Source organism: Phyllopteryx taeniolatus, chromosome 12, assembly GCF_024500385.1.
Source record: "Phyllopteryx taeniolatus isolate TA_2022b chromosome 12, UOR_Ptae_1.2, whole genome shotgun sequence".
NCBI classification, from domain to species: domain Eukaryota; kingdom Metazoa; phylum Chordata; class Actinopteri; order Syngnathiformes; family Syngnathidae; genus Phyllopteryx; species Phyllopteryx taeniolatus.
Genome location: NC_084513.1, coordinates 1,149,637 through 1,171,036, shown reverse-complemented (window position 1 = coordinate 1,171,036; position 21,400 = coordinate 1,149,637). Strand labels below are relative to the sequence as shown.

Genomic DNA, 21,400 nt, shown 5'->3' with positions numbered 1-21,400 from the left:
CTCTAATCACATTGGCTGTAGTGGTCCAGTCTTCTGGAAGCTCCTCCCGTCCACCGAGAGCCTGTCTCACCTCTTCTCGAAAAGTTGCACAACACTTCCTTTCTCAGCTTCCACCACACTGTTCTCTGCTCTCCCTTTGCTTTCTTAATCTTCCTCTCCACCACCAGTCATCTTACACACCACCATCCTTTGCTGTCTGGCCACACTCTCTCCAACCACTACCTTACAGTCAGTAACCTCCTTCAGTTTACATTGTCTTCACATTCCTACCACTTATTACAACTGTACAACATTCTCCTGTAAGAAAAAAAACAAAATACATCTTGCTATACAATCCTGTGATAAAATGCTAAATGTACAGAAACACACACTCCCCAAGCTTAATGTGGCAATGATTTATTGATGTCAAAATGCTACACAAAGCACCTTTACGTGTTCGGGCTCGCACATGAAATTGTTACTGACAAAGATGGTAGGGCGTCCCCTTGTTGTGGGAGGATGTCAGTCAACAGGCTCGCAAACATGTCGGTGTTTATTCATTTATTCGTCCAACAATATGATCACTGAGATCTTTTTTTTTTTTTTATAAGAAGGAAGAACAGAAGACAAAGCGCAAACAACCTTGTCCTGTCGTTAGCATGTTTGACTTCACATTATATCGCCGACGTTAGAAGACTCAGCAGTATGGCACCATTTCCAGGCTCTCATAGTGTTTTGTTCTCATTCGTGTGAGCTGCTCTATTTACACTTCTTTAGAAAATAAAGAACAACATAGCAAAAAAAAAATAAAAAATTAATCAGACAAAGGAACAAGTGTTGCGAAAACAGTGTATGAAAGTAGTGACGCCAAACTATGTACATGCCTGTATTATTATTATTTTGTTTATATGTACAGAACACATATTTGTCTTCATATCTTTAATAAGTCACATCAATCATATTAAATATAGCAAAAAACAGTTCTGCTGTAGAAAAAAGAAAAAGACAAAAATAAGCGGGAAGGAAATGAGTCAATCCGAATGACGTAACCACGTGTGTATCACATTTTAACATAAAACATAGAGAACAATAATATTAATACCACTAGGAATTACATTATCTCCACAATTAAAATCTCTTTTCAGCATCTCTCCTCCGCTGCCACTGCCACTCGTCAGCTATTTTGTAAAAATGTTTTTGTTCCCCCCCCCCCCCCCCCAACTAGGAATAAGAAACATTCACAACTGTGTCCTTCCTGTATGGATCTCCCCTGAATCCTCACATTTGGTTTTGCTTGCTAACTGCTCCCAAAATTAATGTTAGTGATCAATAGGCGTTACTTACTAGCATCTGTTTAAAAAGTGTGCATTTTCGAGAAGTAGGCTCTTTTGTAACTCAGATGACAAGTCAGGTGACAAGATTGATACAATCTCTTTATTTCTGTGCGTCCAGTGTCTTGTATATATCTATCTTCAGTTTTTATGCCTCCTGGTAGTCATTTATTGGTACGAAAAATCAACATCTGACTACATTTCCTCTACCGATTATTTAACCATTTACTGTATTTGTAAATTATTATATTCATATTAAATTTGTTTTCCCCCATAGATATGTTTATTTTAATATTATGTTAATGTCAATTGTTTCAATTTAAAAAAATCAAAATGCTAACCGTAACAAATAGCATGAGCTGAGGTCATGTTCTTAAGAATACAAAGTAGTTGAGACTGACTCGACAACATATAGTATTTTCTGGTTGAGGCTAAGTAGTACACGACTCCACAGATCAAAAGTCACTTGTACACAATGGCCAAACACGTAACAATCGATTAATCGACTACTCACTTGTTACGCCAATCCCTAAATGGTACTGCGATGGATTCTGGGGTGCATTTGCGCAAAGCTCATCCTTTGTAAAAGCAAAGTGGCGTAGCAATAAGAGGGTCTGTGAATTGGAGTGACATTTTAAAAGGAGATAAATATACTTGTATAATGTATGCCCCTGACAATTTGACCATAAATTTGGGTGGGGGAATCAAAAGTTAGACAAAAACTCTGATATTCAACCTTCATCACTCCGCTGTCTGGCTGGCCGCTATTGTTAGTTGATTTTAAAAGTCGTTTTATTGTTGTTAACTTTTACACTTCTATGAAAAATGTGAGGCCGCTATTCGTCAGTCATCATCATAATGTCTTGTTGTATTGTTTTAACATAATATTAACATGGGTTAAATTATTTTTTTACACATGGCCGCTAAGAATGTCTAAATATTTCTTAAAACATTGCACGTAGAGTCAATAAAGGTTTTATGATAGCAACAGTTTTCAATTTCAATTCAAACTTTTTTTTTTTTCTATTGTAAAGAAGTTGGCGGTCAAGCAGCGTTTCAAAAGTGATTGCGTTCGACAGTCATCATTTTTTTTAAATCAAAATTGCCAAGTTGCTGTATCGCTCCGCTAACTACTAATACGTACTAACCAACAATTGGGTGTATCGTACTACGTTTTCTTTTCCTTCTCAGACTGACATTTGCATAACTTGTTGATGGAAAAAAAGTGATGTGCAATATTTCAAACAAATGTACAGTAGTTTGTAAACTTTCTGGACATGAGCAAGAAATTCAGTGGCCCTAAAGGGGGGGAAAAAAGCTCAACACAAGTCTGGTGGAACTTGGTTACCCACTCTATGCCACTGCATGACAAAGCAATCTTTTTCCTCTTCTGGTTTTCATGTGTGTATGAGAATGTCTTTTATCTTCCAAACAATCAAAAACCCATAATTGCCGCAGACTGTGAACAAAACAAAAATTCTAAATAAATCCTCCTAATCAGATCAGTTCAACGCATTTACGTCCGGAAATCACCCAGAGGTTAACCTTCCTCAACATGGTGAACAATTAAAAAATAATAATAAAATAAAATCAAAATTCTCTATATACTATATAATTCAACTGGAGAAAGATAAAGAGAACACGAACAATTGTACAGAAGTGTTTGTGCTTTTGAGGGCGTCATCTGAAAATGGATGCCAACTTGTCTGGTTAGCATTAGTCACTTCATAAATCAATAAAAAAAAAACGAAATAAAAGTTGTTTTGACCTGACTGCAGAGCTGCTGCGTTAAATGGCTGCTTGAAATAAAGTGCAGGATATCGTCCGAGCATCATTTTCTTCATATTCTATACTTCCTTAGAAACATTTAATCTCATTGTTGACGAGTTCAACAAAGAAATGACGCATTACATTCTTGTTGTATAACGGACAACTGTTTTGTTTGCTCCCTTGTGTGTGTGTGTGTGTTTTTTTTCTTCTTGGCGCGTCGAGATGTAATGTGAAGCAAATAACCGAATGATGTTCACCCTGGACACCTCATTAGGTACACCTGCACAAGCTATCAAAAAGTCTGCCTTTATAAACAGAAACATGCTAAAGTACTGCCTACCTCAGAAGATGATGTTTTATTTAATGACTATTAGTAATCAGCAATATGCAAAACTGTGAGGGGCAGTCAAAAAGTAATGAGCCCAATTTTTCCTCGAGCTTTATTTATTGCAATAGAAAGGCATAGAAATGAAGCTCAAAAAGTGTGGCTTCCATTCTTACTTTTCAATATAATCTCACGTTCTCTCAACACCGATGGTGCCAGATCAGGTGAGTATGGGTGATGGGTTACGGGGGTCCAGCCAAAGAAACTTTATGAACTTTATGAGCTCCTTTGCTTGTCATGGAGGTCTTTTTCTTCACCCCTGATCCTGGACACCTACTTTTTGACTGTGCTGTAGCCTATTGCAGTTTCCCAGTACACATTTTGCAACCTTTTGAAAATGTTTAGTGCTGGTTCCTCTTCCAAAGCAAGAAATTTAATCACAGGTCTCCGCTTCTGTCAGCCATCCACAAATGGCTGACAGAAAGAGGACAGTCTGAAACAAAAAGAACCATCAAACAAGTATTTAAACTACAAACTGTGAAAATTCCTGAAAAAAATGAAATTGATTAGTAGTAGGTTCAACTTAAATTGGGCTCATTAAATTTTGACTGCCCCTAGTACTTTAGCAGTTACCATGAATCTTTGTTGTAGGGTGTGACAAAGAAAAAAACCTATTCAATTATGGCGCAAATCTGGACAGACATCCCAACTTAAGGATATATTGAAGTTGCACAAATTGGTGACACAAGTCATCAAATTAGATCATTTAGCCTTGGCAGCGGTCCATGCCCTATTGAGTGGCCATTCTATTTTGACATTTTTATTACAGGGTGGGTTAAGGGACACGTGCCAGGATCCAACTGCACGTCCACATTGAATCCAGTAGTAGAAATCTGATAACTGTTTAGCCCCCCCCAACACCTGATTGTGTCAACCATAACTGAGCATCATGATTTCAAAATGGATTTGACTGTCCAGGTGTATCTAAGGAACTGGTTGGTGAGCGTACAGTTATGTTATAAACAGGAAAATTTGAAGACATTTGTAAAAGTATGGATAAAGTATGGCCGACTGGTTAGAGCGTCTGCCTCACAGTTCTGAGGACCGGGGTTCAATCCCCGGCCCCGCAAGTGTGGAGTTTGCATGTTCTCCCCGTGCCTGCGAGGGTTTTCTCCGGGCACTCCGGTTTCCTCCCACATCCCAAAAACATGCATGGTAGGTTAATTGACAACTCCAAATTGCCCGTAGGTGTGGATGTGAGTGCGAATGCTTGTTTGTTTGTATGTGCCCTGCGATTGGCTGGCAACCGGTTCAGGGTGTACCCCGCCTCCTGCACGATGATAGCTGGGATAGGCTCCAGCACGGCCGCGACCCTACTGAGGAGAAGTGGCTCAGAAAATGGATGGATGGATGGATGGATGGATAAAGTAAAAGTTGCATTTAGTGCTAAAGCCTCCCTCCCTTTTTCCGCTTGAGTGTCTGTACATTCATGAAGCGCAGACAAATACCTTGGCTCAAAACCTGTCAGCTCATCTGCAACTTCTTCACTAAAATAAAAAATAAAAAACCCTGAATCATCTGTCGCATCTGTATTCATTCACATAACTCTCTAACTGCATTGCTGTAAACAAAGGACTCATGATAATATGACTTTCAAAATAATACAATAATCGCTCAACCCCCTCGGCCAAAACGAAATGAAAAAAAAACAGGACAGCATTTATTAGTTTTGTTTGTTGTCTTATCTGTGTGTTATAAGGCTGGTCCAATCAGTGTGGTTTGTGTGTGTGTGCGCGGTTGTGTATGTATGAATGCCTCTGCCCATTTGCAGTGCACGGGCCAGCTGGTCAGAGGTAGAAGCCGGTGGCTGGTGGATCGGGGAGGCCAGACAAAGTCTCCGGGCAGGGTATCTGGACAGCAGGGGGCACTGCACCATTCCCATTGGGCATGGCGGGGTAAGCTGTGGTCAGGATGTGGCCGTTCTCCGTCTGTACAGTCCAGGAGGTAAGAACAGAAGGCAGGAAATGATGCAACGTGGTGCGTATATGGTATCATGTTTGACATTCACATAGCTTTCGATTGACGTGCCGACAAGAGGAGATTTATAATAATGACATGCCATGTTCTGACGCATCCATCCATCCATTTTCCGTACTGCTTATCCTCACTCGGGTCATGGCCGACACGATATAAACATCAACAGTTCCTCTTCATATACACTGGAATTAGTAGCATGTAATATACTCTAACCTAGTGCACCTGGACACTCTGATTCAGATCCAGTAAGGATCACACACACCGGCGCAATGCAGCCGAACCCGCAAAAAAAATGACAGTTGGCGACTCACACCAGCGCATTGAGAGATTTGATATATAAATGCCTGTATAGCTTTCGAGGCTGCACCAGGGCCTCCCGAAACGCAGAGCATGCACTGTGCGTAGGGCCTCGTCCTCCATGAAGGGGCCACATTTTGCGCTAGGGGATGCATTTGCGTATACAGTATGCACAATGAATGTGCATATGTTGCTCCCGTGAGGTGCTCCACGTGCGGGACAGAGAGCACCAAATTAGCATGAGGAAGGGCTGCAATGACAGCACTCAGACCAATCAGAGGGATGCGTCATGTACCGGTGCCCGGCTGGCACTTGCAGACTGCAGACCAAAAAGTGAGTTCACATGTCGTTCAAAAGACACCAAGAGTTGGAAGCAACTAAGTGCGGGGAAAAAAAAGGCAAAATGAGGAAGTTCGCGCTTCACTTGAAGGTGGGTATGCTGTTGAAGTCAAACTTTGTGGTAAATATCTGCTACTCATTAGATAGGAATCTTTGTCTCCAGCATGCCAAGAATGACGATTTTCTCTACCCCAAAGGAGATCTGACAACCATTTATTTCAAACATCTTGTTAATGACCTATACAATAAACGGATGAAAAGGCGTGGTAAAATGACCAGTTGGTTGGATAGAAACTTAAGCCACTACACTTTGGCCGTACTTTTGTGCGATTGTGATATTTAACTTTACTCTGTTTATTTATACATCCAGTTATATATACAGTGGAACTTCGATAGAATAGACTCATTTATAATCAGTTTGTACTGTTCTGAGCATTTTCGGCCATGAAAAAAACCCTAAAAAACAATAGTTTTATACTGACCGGTAATATGGATGCAAATGGCCCAAAAAAAAAAAAAAAAAAAAGTGCTTCAATGTAAAGGACAATCAGCTATATTGGAAGACCAACCCCCCGACCCCCAATTAGTACGTTCTATCGAGGTTCCATGTATACTGTAGTTACATTTCTTGATGCAGGTATAAATGGAATGGTTGGTATAATGGTATAGTAGACACTGCTAAAGTAATTTTCTCCAAATGTATTATAGCCAACCAGGAACCAGGTGGAAGTATTTGATCTCTAAGTCCTTTGCTAATGCTTACGCTTACAGATATCAGGAGTACATCCATCCATCCATTTTCTGAGCCGCTTCTCTTCACTAGGGTCGCGGGCGTGCTGGAGCCTATCCCAGCTGTCATCGGGCAGGAGGCGGGGTACACCCTGAACTGGTTGCCAGCCAATCGCAGGGCACATACAAACAAACAACCATTCGCACTCACATCCACACCTACGGGCAATTTAGAGTTTTCAATTAACGTGCATGTTTTTGGGATGTGGGAGGAAACCGGAGTGCCCGGAGAAAACCCACGCAAGCACGCGGAGAACATGCAAACTCCACACAGGCGGGGCCGGGGACTGAACCCCGGTCCTCAGAACTGTGAGGCTGACGCTCTAACCAGTCGCCCACCGTGCCGCCATCTGGAGTAAATGTAAAAAAAAAAATTTGGGGAAATCAAACAAACTTGGTGTTGGAAAATTAAAGTAAACTTCCTGAGAATTACTGACCATCACCTTAAATGTGGCTCCCTGACTAGTGTCAGATCTAAGTTTGTTGTTCCTAAATTGTTCCTTACCTTGCCATGACTGGGTTCCTGAGGCATGTCCGAGGCCACAATGCCGTAATGGTCCAACTGCCGACAAGGTTTGCCGACTGCCAGGATTTGTTCCAGCGAGGCATTCGGAGGGGGACACTGGGACAGGCTGGAGATGACCTGAGCCAAAGGAACTGGGATTGGCTCCTGTTGCCGCTTGTGGGTAATCCCCTGTGACGATGACACTGTAGACTCGGCCCTGTGCTGGAGCGTACTGCTCCCGAACAAACCACCGCCGTTCATGGAATAATCCGAATTGTCAATGTTGGGCATGCTGTAATCCGTGCAGGAATCTAATGAAGTGTCTGCAAGAGGTTTCTGGCTGTTATTGAGACATGGACCCAGACTCTCTGTGAAGCCAAAGTCCTGCCACTGTGATTTTACTGCCGTCTGCTCTGTGCTGGAGATGCCACACAGTCCGTTTAGGTTGGTTACCTTCTGTTTAGCATGTCGCTGCTGTAAGAGCTGGTTCCTAACCAAGGGCTGCTGCTGCTGAAGGTAGCTTTGATGCTGTTGATGAAGCTCCCCATCTATTTCTGAAGTCTTGCCATTGAAAACAGTCTGTTGTGAGTTCATGTGTTCCAGTTGTATCCCTGCATTCATGAGAATGTCTTGGGCTGACCATTGTCCATTGGGGGCAGCTTTAACATGCTCCATTAGGTCTCCGTTGACTATTGTATTGGCCAAATGCTCACTCTGGTGGCCCCAGTTGTGTGCCCCTTTGCCCGAGCACATGCTGAGATGCTTTTGCATCTGCTGGGACAACTGGACGATGGGAGCCTTTGCCACCATGGGGGATTTATGGTGAGGAAACTGCATTTTCACATTGGTGTCAGAGGTGAGAGTGCTTTCGGATACTAATACTGTTGTTGCACTCACTGAGGGATCACAAGGTGGCACCTGTTCTCCCTGGTGTGCGGAATCAGTCTTTCCTTCAATGGAGTCATAGATGTATGAAAGAATTTCATCATTCGTGAGAAGGTCATCCAAGGTGGGCACACGTTCTGGGTCTATCTCAACTCGAATCATCCGCTCATCCAACAGGAGAAGCTCCAGATCCTCAGCGCTCAGCCCCAAACCCTCCAGCGCTCCAAACAACTCCCCGTTTGAACAGCCACCATCCTCTGAATCCATGACACCTTGGCCTTCCAGTGAGAGGGAGTCCAAAGTAGCAAGCAGTGGGTCAAAGCTGGTGCCCTGTTCTGTGATGCTTTGATCCACATCACCATTGCTTGGTGGCTCCCAGCTTCTGTGCAAACTGGATTTGGAGTCAGAGAAGCCCATTTGGTCTCCAAAGAAGCTGCTGTGAAAGGAGATTTTGGGCTCCAGGGCAGGCTGGCAAACATAAACAGACTCATCCTGACTCATGAGGGCCCCAAGAAGTGAGCCTGGATCCAAACCATCCCTCAACAACCTGTCAGTCCGGCTCTTCTTTGACTTACTACCGTTCTTTTCAGAAACACCATCTCTGAAGCCCGCAATGGGATGGTTAGACTGGTAAAGTAAGGCCTCGCCTGTAGCGTATGTAAAGGGCAAATGCATGGAGCGTTTACGCAAGTGTTCTCCTCCTTCTTCATCCCTGCAAAAAAGAAAAAAGGATTATTATGTGGATACTAATTTGAGTATTATACAATTGCAAAACAAAAGTTCCATTTGTATCCATATATGAATAACAATCCATTTTTTTGTTTTGAATTTAGTAGTACAGAAACATACAAAAGGGGCCTCTGGGTGGCGATGATGTAGTCGGGTTTGCCATTTTTGTAAACCAGCCGAGCGTTGGCCTGCACCCATTTCCAACGATTCTCCTTGGTGAGCAGCCTGAACACTGTCAGTCCACTCTCCCCTGTCTTCATCACTACAACAAACACATACAATCAGTGTTACTGCAGCTGCTGACCCTTTCAGGGCAGTGTGGATTCATACGTCGTCTTGTGTTTGTTTGTTTGTTTTGTACATGGACTAAAGTACTTTGACCCTTGAACCACACTGGCGAGAGTAACATATCTGGCATCTGAGGTATTTGTCCTGATAATGTGTTGGTGCTCGGGTGATGCTTTGCTTATGCAGAGGATTTGTAGAACTCCCCTCCCCTTCCCATCTTCTTCTCTGGCAGCTCTACGGTTTTATTCAATCTGCTCCGTAATCCCTGGGGATTACTAGAAAAAGCTGTTTTAACTCTCCGACAGGGTTGGACTGGTCATCCTGAACGTTTTTGACAGGACTACATTCGAAATGCATGTTTCATATGGGCATCTCAGGAGCCACCACTGTCTAGTTTAAGCGTTGGTTGATTGAGACAAGTGGGCCATTTAGTACCCGCCACGCAGAGAGACTGAACTTTTTTTTGTTTGTTTAATGATCATCAGAGTTTGAAAGAAGTTCTATTTGGAAAATCAGTTACATCTGTCTGTGTCTCTGTACACACGTCAAACTGGACTTTAATTTAAATAAATAAATAAAAAAGTACGCAACCAAGCTAGCAAAAATTTAAAAAAAAAAGAAAAAACAAAAACAACAACAAACATCTTTGGAGAACTTCATCAGAAAGGGCTGATGAGTCTGAAGAAGATCCTACAACTTCCAAGAAAAATAAAGTTGCATTTAAATAACAATATCAGCAGTCCGTACACAATATGGGTTTATTGCTACAGGTGATGTGCGTACACCAAGCCCGCTCTGCGTAATATGTGGCAACAGGCTTACAAATGAGGCAATGAAGCCTTCAAAACTGCTTTGGAACATGGGGAACAAGTACCTGGCACCTGTTTTTTGGAAAGAAAAAATATTACCCCAAGATGGGAGCAGCTCGTTGGAGAGAAATGAGCACAAGGGTCCCACTCATTACACTCATAATTTTATAATTTTTATGTTTCCGTGTCGGTCGTTAAAAAAAATATTGCTTTATCTCATACCGTTCAGTTGCGCAAAAAAAGGTTGGGAACCGCTAATTTACATCAGTCAGTCATGACATGATTTGTGTTTTGCAATAAAATGAAACTTACTTCTGACATGATTCTCTGCACAGTACAACATATCTGCTGCATGGATGAACTGATAACCAGATCCTCGTACCCGCAGTTCAGCCTCTGTGTACCCCAGGACTATCTTCCCCCTGAAGAGATATCCGGTCCAAATCAGTGATCAAGGCACAATCTTTAAATGTTACATTTCCTGCACTGGAACCACATTTGTATAACCTACTTTGCATCACAAGCCAGCGGTGTAAAGTCCAGCTTATGTTTGGTTCTGAAGATCATGTTCTTGGTCCTGATCTCCAGGATGGATGGAGGTTGCAGAGGAGTTGCGATGGCAAAAAGTGCAAGCTGTGGTGGCGCCTTTCCTCCGTTTTCTTGCCGCTGGTTCTGTCCGTGGAGAAATTTGAGCCTACCCTGGAAGTTGAGAGCCTATAAAGAGGAGAAAGTTGACTTGTGATCATATTGTCACAGCAGAACGTGGTGGTGGCCAGTGTGGTTAGATGGGGCAAGAGTTTCATTGTGCTGCAGTCGATGGGACTTCTAACAGCCAGATGTTAAATCCACTCGACTAGAAATTTAGACTGGGATAATTTAAAAAGAGTAGGGGGTCACAAAATCTTAACTGGCAAACTGTCAAATACCTCCAATGAGGCATGTTGATAGCACCATAATTCTTTAATATGCCTGATCCCTTTGTACCAAATAGAATGGATTACAGGGCTGGGCGATACTGTATATTTACAATAAAATCTCTGATTTCCCAGCCCCCACCCCAATAATGGGGAAAAGCAAATGACAATGAAATTATTGAAAACAATTTTTTCTTTTTTTTTTTTTTTAAATATATATATTAGTGCACCTTCTGTGGTTTGCTTTATTTCACCAAAATTAGGCTTTGAATTATTTTCCAGCAATTTTTTTTTTTTTCACCCAGCATTACTTTGTATCAATTTCCACTTTTGCTTTCACATAATCTGTAAAAAACAACAACAAAAACCTGATAATGTGAAAGCAAAAGTACTTCCTCTCAGAGGCAGTAGCTTTAGCAGGGACGCCCAGACTTCCCTCTCCTCAGCCACTTCATCCAGCTCTTCCGGGGGCGTTCCCAGGCCAGCCGAAGGATGTAGTCTCTCCAGCGTATCCTGGGTCGTCCCCGTGGTCTCCTCCCGGTGAGACGTGCCCGGAACACCTCACCAGGGAGGCGTCCGGGAGGCATCCAAATCAGATGCCCCAGCCACCTCATCTGGCTCCTCTCGATGTGAAGGAGCAGCGGCTCTACTCTGAGATCCTCCCAGATGACCGAGCTTCTCACCCTATCTCTAAGGGAGAGCCCGGACACCCTGAGGAATGAGGAAACTAATTTCGGCCGCTTGTATCCGGGATCTTGTTCTTTCGGTCACGACCCACAGCTCGTGACCATAGGTGAGGGTAGGAATGTAGATCGACCAGTAAATCGAGAGCTTCGCCTTTCGGCTTAGCTCCTTCTTTACCACAACGGGTCGATACAAAGTCCGCATCACTGCAGACGCTGCACCGATCCACCTGTTGATCTCCCGTTCCATTCTTCCCTCACTCGTGAACAAGAACCCAAGATACTTGAACTCCTCCACTTGGGGCAGGATTTCATCCCCGACCTGGAGAGGGCACGCCACCCTTTTCCGACTGAGGACCATGGTCTCAGATTTAGAGGTGCTGATTCTCATCCCAGCCGCTTCACACTCGGCTGCAAACTGCTCCAGTGAGAGTTTGAGTTCACGGATTGATGAAGCCAACAGAACCACATCATCTGCAAAAAGCAGAGATGCAATACTGAGGCCACCAAACCGGACCCCCTCTACGCCTCGGCTGCGCCTAGAAATTCTGTCCATAAAAGTTATGAACAGAATCGGTGACAAAGGGCACCCTTGGCGGAGTCCAAACCTCACCGGAAACGAGTCAGACTTACTGTCGGATATGCGGACCAAACTCTGACTCCGGTCGTACAGGGACCGAACAGCCCGTATCAGGGGGTTCGGTACCCCATACTCCCGAAGCACCCCCCACAGGAGCCCCCGAGGGACACGGTCGAACGCCTTCTCCAAGTCCACAAAACACATGTAGACTGGTTGGGCGAACTCCCATGCACCCTCGAGGACCCTGCCAAGGGTGTAGAGCTGGTCCATTGTTCCACGGCCAGGACGAAAACCACATTGCTCCTCCTGAATCTGAGATTCGACTTCCCGACGGACCCTCCTCACCAGCACCCCTGAATAGACCTTACCAGGGAGGCTGAGGAGTGTGATCCCCCTGTAGTTGGAACACACCCTCCGGTCCCCTTTCTTAAAAAGGGGGACCACCACCCCAGTCTGCCAATCCAGAGGCACTGTCCCCGATGTCCACGCGATGTTGCAGAGGCGTGTCAACCAGGACAGCCCTACAACATCCAGAGCCTTGAGGAACTCCGGGCGAATCTCATCCACCCCCGGGGCCTTGCCACCGAGGAGCTTTTTAACCACCTCGGTGACCTAAACCCCTTAGATAGGAGAGCCTGCCTCAGAGAACCCACACTCTTCTCCCTCATGGGAAGGCGTGTCGGTGGAATTGAGGAGGTCTTCGAAGTATTCTCCCCACCGGCTCACAACGTCCCGAGTCGAGGTCAGCAGCGCCCCATCCCCACTATACACAGTGTTGGTGGTGCACTGCTTCCCCCTCCTGGACCAGAATTTCCTCGAAACCGTCCAGAAGTCTTTCTCCATGGCCTCACCGAACTCCGCCCATGCCCGAGTTTTTGCTTCAGTGACCACCAAAGCTGCATTCCGCTTGGCCAGCCGGTACCCATCAGCTGCCTCTGGAGTCCCACAGGCCAAAAAGGCCCGATAGGACTCCTTCTTCAGCTTGACGGCATCCCTCACTGTTGGTGTTCACCAACGTGTTCGGGGATTGCCGCCACGACAGCCACCAACCACCTTACGGCCACAGCTCCAGTTGGCCGCCTCAGCAATGGAGGCGCGGAACATGGTCCGCTCGGACTCGATGTCCCCCTTCTCTCCCGGAACATGAGCAAAGTTCTGTCGGAGGTGGGAGTTGAAACTCCTTCTGACAGGGGATTCTGACAGACGTTCCCAGCAGACCCTCACAATACGTTTGGGCCTGCCACGTCGGACCGGCATCTTCCCCCACCATCGGAGCCAACTCACCACCAGGTGGTGATCAGTTGACAGCTCTGCCCCTCTCTTTACCCGAGTGTCCAAGACATGCGGCCGCAAGTCCAATGACACGACCACAAAAGTCGATCATCGAACTGCGACCTAGGGTGTCCCGGTGCCAAGTGCACGTGTGGACACCCTTATGCTTGAACATGGTGTTTGTTATGGACAATCTGTGATGAGCACAGAAGTCCAATAACAGAACACCGCTCGGGTTCTGATGGGGGGGACCGTACCTCCCAATCACGCCCTTCCAGGTCTCACTTTCATTGCCCACGTGAGCATTGAAGTCCCCCAGCAGAACGATGGAATCCCCAGCGGGAGCGGTCTCCAGCACCCCCTCCAAGGACTCCAAAAAGGGTGGGTACTCTGGACTGCTGTTTGGTGCATAGGCACAAACAACAGTCAGGATCCGTCCCCCCCACCCGAAGGCGGAGGGAGGCTACCCTCTCGTCCACCGGGGTGAACCCCAACGTACAGGCACCGAGCAATAAGTATACCCACACCTGCTCTGCGCCTCTCACCGTGGGCAACTCCAGAGTGGAAGAGAGTCCAACCCCTCTCGAGAGGACTGGTACCAGAGCCCAAGCTGTGCGTGGAGGCGAGTGCGACTATATCTAGTCGGAACTTCTCGACCACACACACCAGCTCAGGCTCCTTCCCTGGCAGAGAGGTGACATTCCACGTCCCCAGAGCCAGCTTCTGTAGCCTAGGAGCTTCTTAGCTCCTAGGATCATTGGGACACACAAACCCCTCCACCACGATAAGGTAACGGCTCAAGGAGGGGGAATTTATTAATTTTCCAAAAGCGCATTTGTGAAGTTACACGCTGATGTAGGACGAGAAGGCCTGGCTCTCAGTCTCCACTCTAATTCACCCAAAACCGTTCTATAGGTTTGAGGTCAGGATTGTGCAGGCCAGTCAAGTTCATCCACATCAAACTCTCTCATCTGTGTCTTTATAAACCTTGATTTGTGCACTGATGCACAGTCATGTTGGAACGGGATAGGGCCATATCCAAACTGTTCCCACAAAGTTGGAAATGTCCAAAATATTAGCCCCTGAGCTCCAGTGAAAGGAACTCTGAATGCTTCAGTATACCAAGAGATTTTGGACAGTCAAACAGTTTGGGGATCACCCCTTCCTGTTCCAACATGTCTGTGCACCGGTGCACAAAGCAAGGTCCATAAAGACATGGATGAGAGAATTTGGTTTGGATGAACTCGACTGGCCAGCATAGAGTCACAGCCCTCAACCTGATTGAACACCTTTGGGTTGATTTCGAGTGGACAGTGAGCCAGGCCTTTTCGTCCAGCATCAGCGTGTGACCTCACAAATATGCTCCTGGAAGAATGGACAAAAATTTCCATAATCTCACTCCTATATAGACCTTGTTGAAAGCAATAAGAGTTTAAGCTGTTATAGCTGCAAAGGGTAGACCAACATCATATTAAACTATATAGATTTAGAATGTTATATCACTTAAAATCAAATATGAGTCAAGGCAGGTGAGCGAATACTTTTGACAAGATATTGGATAAGGACTTGGACTTTGGAGGGTCATGGGTTTGAGTTCACTGTGGACAAAAAACTTTAAAATGGCACCTATTTTTTGAAGGGATGCTCGTCTGCTTGCTGGCTACTGTGGCGGTGCCCTTGAGCAAGGCACTGTTTACACACCCAGCTCAAGTGGTGCAGCACTATTTGTGTGCCTCTTTCGCTTTGAATGTCTCCTTGCATGCCTGCATGTGTTTGATCTGGTTCTCCATGTGATGTACAACAAAAAATATACACTAGAGTGTAGGGGTAATTTCTTTTGGAGGATTATATGTACAGTATGATTATATGTGCATAATAAATTTAATTAAAATTACACACATGAATAAAACATGGTGTTTCATACTGTCCATTAAATGCAAATAGAATTGTGTCCTGCATACATATATGTATTAGCACTCCAGATAGAGTTTAAAAAAATATATATATATTTTTTTAAATAATTTTTGGCAAGGAAAATAAGCCTGTTAATAACATCAGGCTTAAAGGTCCCGTATTTTGCCAAACCAACTTTTTCTAGTATTTGGCATGTAATATTGTCTCTATGGTGCTTCAGTAAACGTGAAATATGAATTAAAATCGTCCACGCATTCCTGAGTTCCTGATGTTTTTCTGCAGATGCCTGAAATCAGGTCATTCGACTTTCTCGAGCTTATCTATGTCCCTAGATCTCCATGTTGTCAACTTAACAAACATGTGGGTCTTCTACACGGAGACAACCAATCAGAGGAAAGGTCGGTATTAGCCAAATATGGACAAAGTGGATACAAAACTGGGTCAAACAGAAGTACCTGTCAGAGTAGCCTTTTCTGGACACTCGTATGATAAAACCAAGGTGTTTTTTTAAATGAAAATGATACTTTTATACTAAGCCCATGTTAGAGAGTCACTCTATGGAGGTCTAAATAGCCAAAATACGGGACCTTTAAATACGGGACCTTGTTACTGTTTCAATGCCACCAATGACATTGAAAACCCCCTCTGATGGCCCACTTGCATTTCTTGGCTATGTTACTCAGCCATGGGAAGTTTATTTTATGCTGCTTCAGCCATTGAAGTGGATCAACATGTCCCTGCTTTTTCAATGTATTAATGGGTACCATGCCTTTGGGAATATGCAGCATGACTTACTCTGTGATTGCCTTTCACTAGCTCCGTGTTGTTATAGTATAAGCATTCCACATCAGCTGGGTAAGACAATTATTTCATTTTTGAGCCAAAAAGTCAAATTAATCAATAAAATCTAGTAATTGCATAGCCCCACTAAAGTCTGTTCAGTATCATTTAATCATTTTGTAGTTTTTGTTTGGTTTACCGCAAAACCTACCAGGAAGCCAGAGGAATTGTCCAGGAGGCATCGGAAGCGGCACACAAAGCTCCTCTCCAGGAATGACGAGTTTTCTGGAGGAAGTTGCTCAGGGTTATAGGTGACCAAGGATGAGCTGCTGTCCGGCTCCAGCTCTATGATCGCAAAAGAGCATATTGCTGGAAAATTCAACACAAAACATGATGAATATATTATTGACTTGCTTTCATACAATAAATTGCACTATAGGATTCCGGAGTTATAAAAGGGAAACCGTTTTGTTGCCAGAATGGTTAAATCATAGTAAACCTTAGTTTAATGACACATTGTCAATTTGCCAGCATTAAAAACACCTTGTGTAGATCGGCCGTGCACAAAACCAATGCCACTTGTGGCTTAGGATCAAGAGTTTGTGTCAGAGCTATGGGTCTTATCTTGAACACATTACTAAAAACCAAAGACACAGACATAAGCATCTTACAACCAAAATACAGATGGGGACCACTTCACCTTGTAAGCCCACTGAAGATTACGAGGTCATGTGACCCAACCCTTATGGCTTACTGCCTACACTGTGTGTAACTTAACCACCTGATTTTGAATTCCCAATTTGTGGATGCCAACACAAGGCGCTTTGTTGGAGTTAAGTCATCATTGAAAAAAGGGAGTCGCCTTCTACTACAAACCACACACTGCTGTCTTATTAGATAAACACAATTAACCCCAAATTTAGTGTCTCAAATCAGAGGAAGGAAGAGGATGTATTCCACAGTTTCAGGGGGTGGATGGCTGGGTGCTTTTAGGTGCCCGGGCACCTGCCCTTTTGCCCTTGATGCCCCTTTGTCATTTTTTTATTTTTTTTTTGAGAGGGGAGGGTTTGTGGCAGTCTCTCCGCATGCCAACGTGAGCTGCTCATCTACAAGTGAGATTCACGTTGATCAGACATAAAAGTTACACAAGTTTCACCAGAATCAGAGATTCATTTCTAATTGGGCAGACCCGGAACTCGTATGGAATGATTGGTTGAGTGTTTAATTCCAAACATGTCAGAAAATTGGCAATAATCGCGTTTCCAAAAGCTGAAATCCATGAATGTTTTGTTTTGATTAAAACACAAAGGTAACTTGTTTGGTTTGACAGAGGACTAAAGAAATCAGAAAGTAGTCCAATTTGATTAAAAATCTGAGGATTTGAAATCTTAATTTATATATAAAAAGTGGTTCCATTCCTTTTCACTTCCTTTCCACTTTGTTTTATCATTGGACAGTTCATTATCTGGCCAGTTGTGATTCAACTTCATTGGATTTAAAACTCAAACTTTAAAATTTACATTAATACATTTTCCTTTTATGATAATGGTTTGGTAAATTTAGTCACGATCAGGAATGGTATGAATGTATTGTTGAGATATTTTATTTACGGTCCTGCAGAAGTTGCTTAGTTAAAATGTCTAACTTTACACTGCAAAAAACAAAATCTATATAACTACAAAGTAATTCAGGGGAGAGAATGTGAGGTGGACCACCTTTTAAAATCCATCCATCCATTTTCTGAGCCGCTTCTCCTCACTAGGGTCGCGGGCATGCTGGAGCCTATCCCAGCTGTCATCGGGCAGGAGGCGGGGTACACCCTGAACTGGTTGCCTTTTAAAATCGATTTCTAAATTGTGTTTCATTGAAAACAAAAACAGTTCTAGAGAATAAATCCACTAACGTACCGACCTTCAGGCATGACATGGGAATTTTATTTTGGCCACAATATACTGTAGTTGTGACTTGCACACAAAATGCTAATATATGACAACAAAACGTGTGTAATTTGCGCACACAAAACCAATTAGTAGGTTTGCTATCATTCCGATTAACAACTAAGCAAATGGTGCGCACTTTTGCTAGAAACCGCAATTCTTGGTGTCCTTAAGGTGAGTGTCTTATTCTGTTTTCATGAATAGCCTGCAATGCTATGCTCAGGCATTTCAAACTCTTGTTCCATGTGCCACACTTATAGCTTTGAGCACCTGCCCTGCAAAGGTCTCTGCACGCCCTTGGAAGAGACTAACAACCTTGTGGTGAGTCCTGGGAGATGGTGGATGGAGCTGCAGGAGGTGGATTCAACGCCCAGTGTAAGTTTCTCCGGAGTTCCTGTTGGTCTTCCGTATGGACTAGCTCATACACACTCTGGTGCATCACGTCGGTCTAGGGAAAAAGGAACAAGTGGGGAGTGAAAGTCTGAGCCACAACCAACAGATGGATGACTGGTATTCCCCTCCAGTTAGTTGATGGATACTAATTGGAAATGGAAAAGAGAATTAAATGGTAGTGACATACTGTATCAAGTTATATCCTGCTGTTGATTAGTGATTTCACACTGATTAAGTCAATTTGTATGTAAATTGAGACAAGAGCATCATTATTTCAGTATTTTTATTGGTTGGTGTGCGGTAAGATGTTTATGTAAAATTGGAACATAATTTTATCTATCTTGGAAACACTGGACAGTGTTTCCACTATCTTGGAAACACTGTCCAAGATAGTCAAGATTGGTGATTGTTGTGGTCCACTGCTGGACCTGTGCTGTTCTTGCAAAAGGCCAAACCTGATAAGGTCAGATTTTTTGTTTTGTTTGGCTGAGGGGGGATTGTGATTCTCTGTACCATGCAGGGAGTGAACCCCAGGATGCTGAGCAGCTTCCAGCAGATGTTGCACGCAACCTATCCATTCAATGTGGGATGATAAAGACAAAGACAAATTGTATGCGATTGAATGATATATGTGATCACTGACCTGGTGGAAGCCCAAGTAATCCTGGATGGTGTGAGAAGAGAAGAAGATGGTACCACTGGCAGTGATGACCAGGACAAACCCGTTGAGAGCCTTGAGGAGGAAGCACAGAGTTGGTGTTTTGTTTACTCTTCCAGCAGTGAGCAGAGTGGCAAAGTCATGGTGCTAATTTTAGTCACGTATGATTGTTACATAATGTTTACCCAGTATGAAATGAACACAACAGACATCAGAATCATCTTTATTTGCCAAGTATGTCCAAAAAAACACACAAGGAATTTGTCTCCGGTAGTTGGAGACGCTCTAGTACGACAACAGACAGTCAATTGACAGAGAACACTTTTAAGACATAAAGACATTGTGAACAACAGTCACTGAGCAATAAAGGGTTGCTAGTTATCTGGTAATGCCGGTACAATTATTATTATTTTTTGACAATTGTGCAAAAAGATGCAGAGTCCTCTAGCACTTAGAGCAGTTCGAATGACTAATCTCGCAATAGTCCGGTGCAATGACCATTGTGCAAAGGGCGCCGAGACTTCAACGAGTGTATGCAGTTTAAAGTGACGAGTAGTGCGATAATCTGGGACAATGTTGATTGTGCAAATGTTGCAGATACTCCTCAGTCAGTGTGCAAATGGGGCAGATGCTACTCTGGCATGAGTGGCCAGTATTGGTCAACAACAGATATGCAAATAGTGCAGCGTGGCGAGACGACTACAGTGAGTGCACGAGTAGTATATAATTGGCCCGACAGAAATGTGACAACAAACTCAGACAAAAGAAATTGGCAGCATGTTGCAATGGAATTGTAAGTTAGATGTTGAAGAAGTTGATTGCAAGAGGGAAGAAGCTGTTGGAATGTCTGCTAGTTCTAGTTTGCATTGATTGGTAGCGCCTATCTGAGGGAAGGAGCCGGAAGAGCCGGTGACCGGGATGTGGAGGGTCCGAGAGGATTTTGCACGCTCTTGTCTTAGTTCTGGCAGCGTGCAAGTCCTCAAGGGTGGGTAGGGGGGTACCGACAATCCTTTCAGCAGTTTTGATTGTCCGTTGCAGTCGGAGTTCGTGCTTTCTTGTAGCAGCACCAAACCAGACTGTGATGGAAGAATACAGGACTGATTCGATGACCGCTGTGTAGAACTGCCTCAGCAGCTCCTGTGGCAGGCTGTGCTTTCTCAGAAGCCGCAGGTAGTACATCCTCTGCTGGGCCTTTTTGAGGTCAGAGTTGATGTTGATCCCCCACTTCAGGTCCTGAGAGACTGTAATTCCCAGGAACATGAAGGTCTCGACGGTTGACACAAGGCAGCTGGACAGCGTGAGGGGCAGCTGTGGCGAAGGATGCCTCCTGAAGTCCACGATCATCTCTACAGTCTTGAGCGTGTTCAGCTCCAGGTTGTGTCAGCCACACCACAGCTACAGCCGCTCCACTTCCTGTCGATACGCAGACTCGTCACCGTCCTTGATGAGGCCGATGACAGTGGTGTCATCTGCAAACTTCAGGTGTTTGACAGCCGGGTGCATTGAGGTGCAGTCGTTCGTGTAGAGAGAGAAAAGCAGCGGAGAGAGGACACAACCTTGGGGTGCCCCAGTGCTGACGCTGCATGTGGATGAGGTGGTCTCTCCAAGCCTCACCTGCTGTGTCCTGCCCGTCAGGAAGCTGTACATCCACCGGCAGATGGCAGGCGAGATGCTGAGCTGGAGAAGCTTGGAGGAAAGGAGTTCAAGGATGATGTTGTTGAACGCTGAGCTGAAGTCCACGAACAGGATCCTCGCGTAGGTCCCTGCACTGTCGAGGTGATCTAGGATGAAGTGGAGTCCCATGTTGACTGCATCATCCCCAGACCTGTTTGCTCGATAGGCAAACTGCAAGGGGTCCAGCAGGGGACCTGTGACGCTCTTGAGGTGGTCCAGCACGAGACGTTCAAAGGACTTCATGACAACAGATGTTAGGGCGACAGGCCTGTAGTCATTCAGACCTGAGATTGTAGTTTTCTTGGGGACTGGGATGATCAGTGAGCACATTTAGGCCATCTCAAGTTGTAATAACATGCAGTGTGAGGGTGGTAACGTATATATTTTGGCCTTCTGAGCATCTACTGTTAAAAGGTCACTGCCAATTCTTTAGCCATACTAAAAGTGGCTATTAAGTCAAAGCTTTTTATCTTCAAAAATATTTAAGAAATGCAATGTCCTTGATTTTTTTT

The 21,400-nt window shown here is 44.4% G+C and overlaps 1 protein-coding gene across 5 annotated transcripts in view; it reads right to left on the bottom strand.

Moving 5' to 3' along the window:
- Positions 1-380: 380 nt before the first annotated feature.
- The window catches only part of LOC133486524 (aryl hydrocarbon receptor-like), a 59,398-nt gene continuing 38,378 nt past the window's right edge, over positions 381-21,400 (bottom strand). For 4 of the 5 annotated variants that reach the window (XM_061791823.1, XM_061791822.1, XM_061791826.1 and 1 more), the window contains 8 exons: positions 19,200-19,289; positions 18,479-18,611; positions 16,438-16,595; positions 10,595-10,797; positions 10,396-10,505; positions 9,107-9,248; positions 7,373-8,969; positions 381-5,393 (listed from right to left, as the gene is read on the bottom strand). In XM_061791823.1, coding sequence (XP_061647807.1) covers positions 5,253-5,393; positions 7,373-8,969; positions 9,107-9,248; positions 10,396-10,505; positions 10,595-10,797; positions 16,438-16,595; positions 18,479-18,611; positions 19,200-19,289 — 2,574 coding nt within the window. In that variant the 3' untranslated portion in view covers positions 381-5,252. The remainder of the gene's footprint in view (positions 5,394-7,372; positions 8,970-9,106; positions 9,249-10,395; positions 10,506-10,594; positions 10,798-16,437; positions 16,596-18,478; positions 18,612-19,199; positions 19,290-21,400) is intronic. The other variant, XM_061791824.1, reaches the window with a different exon arrangement.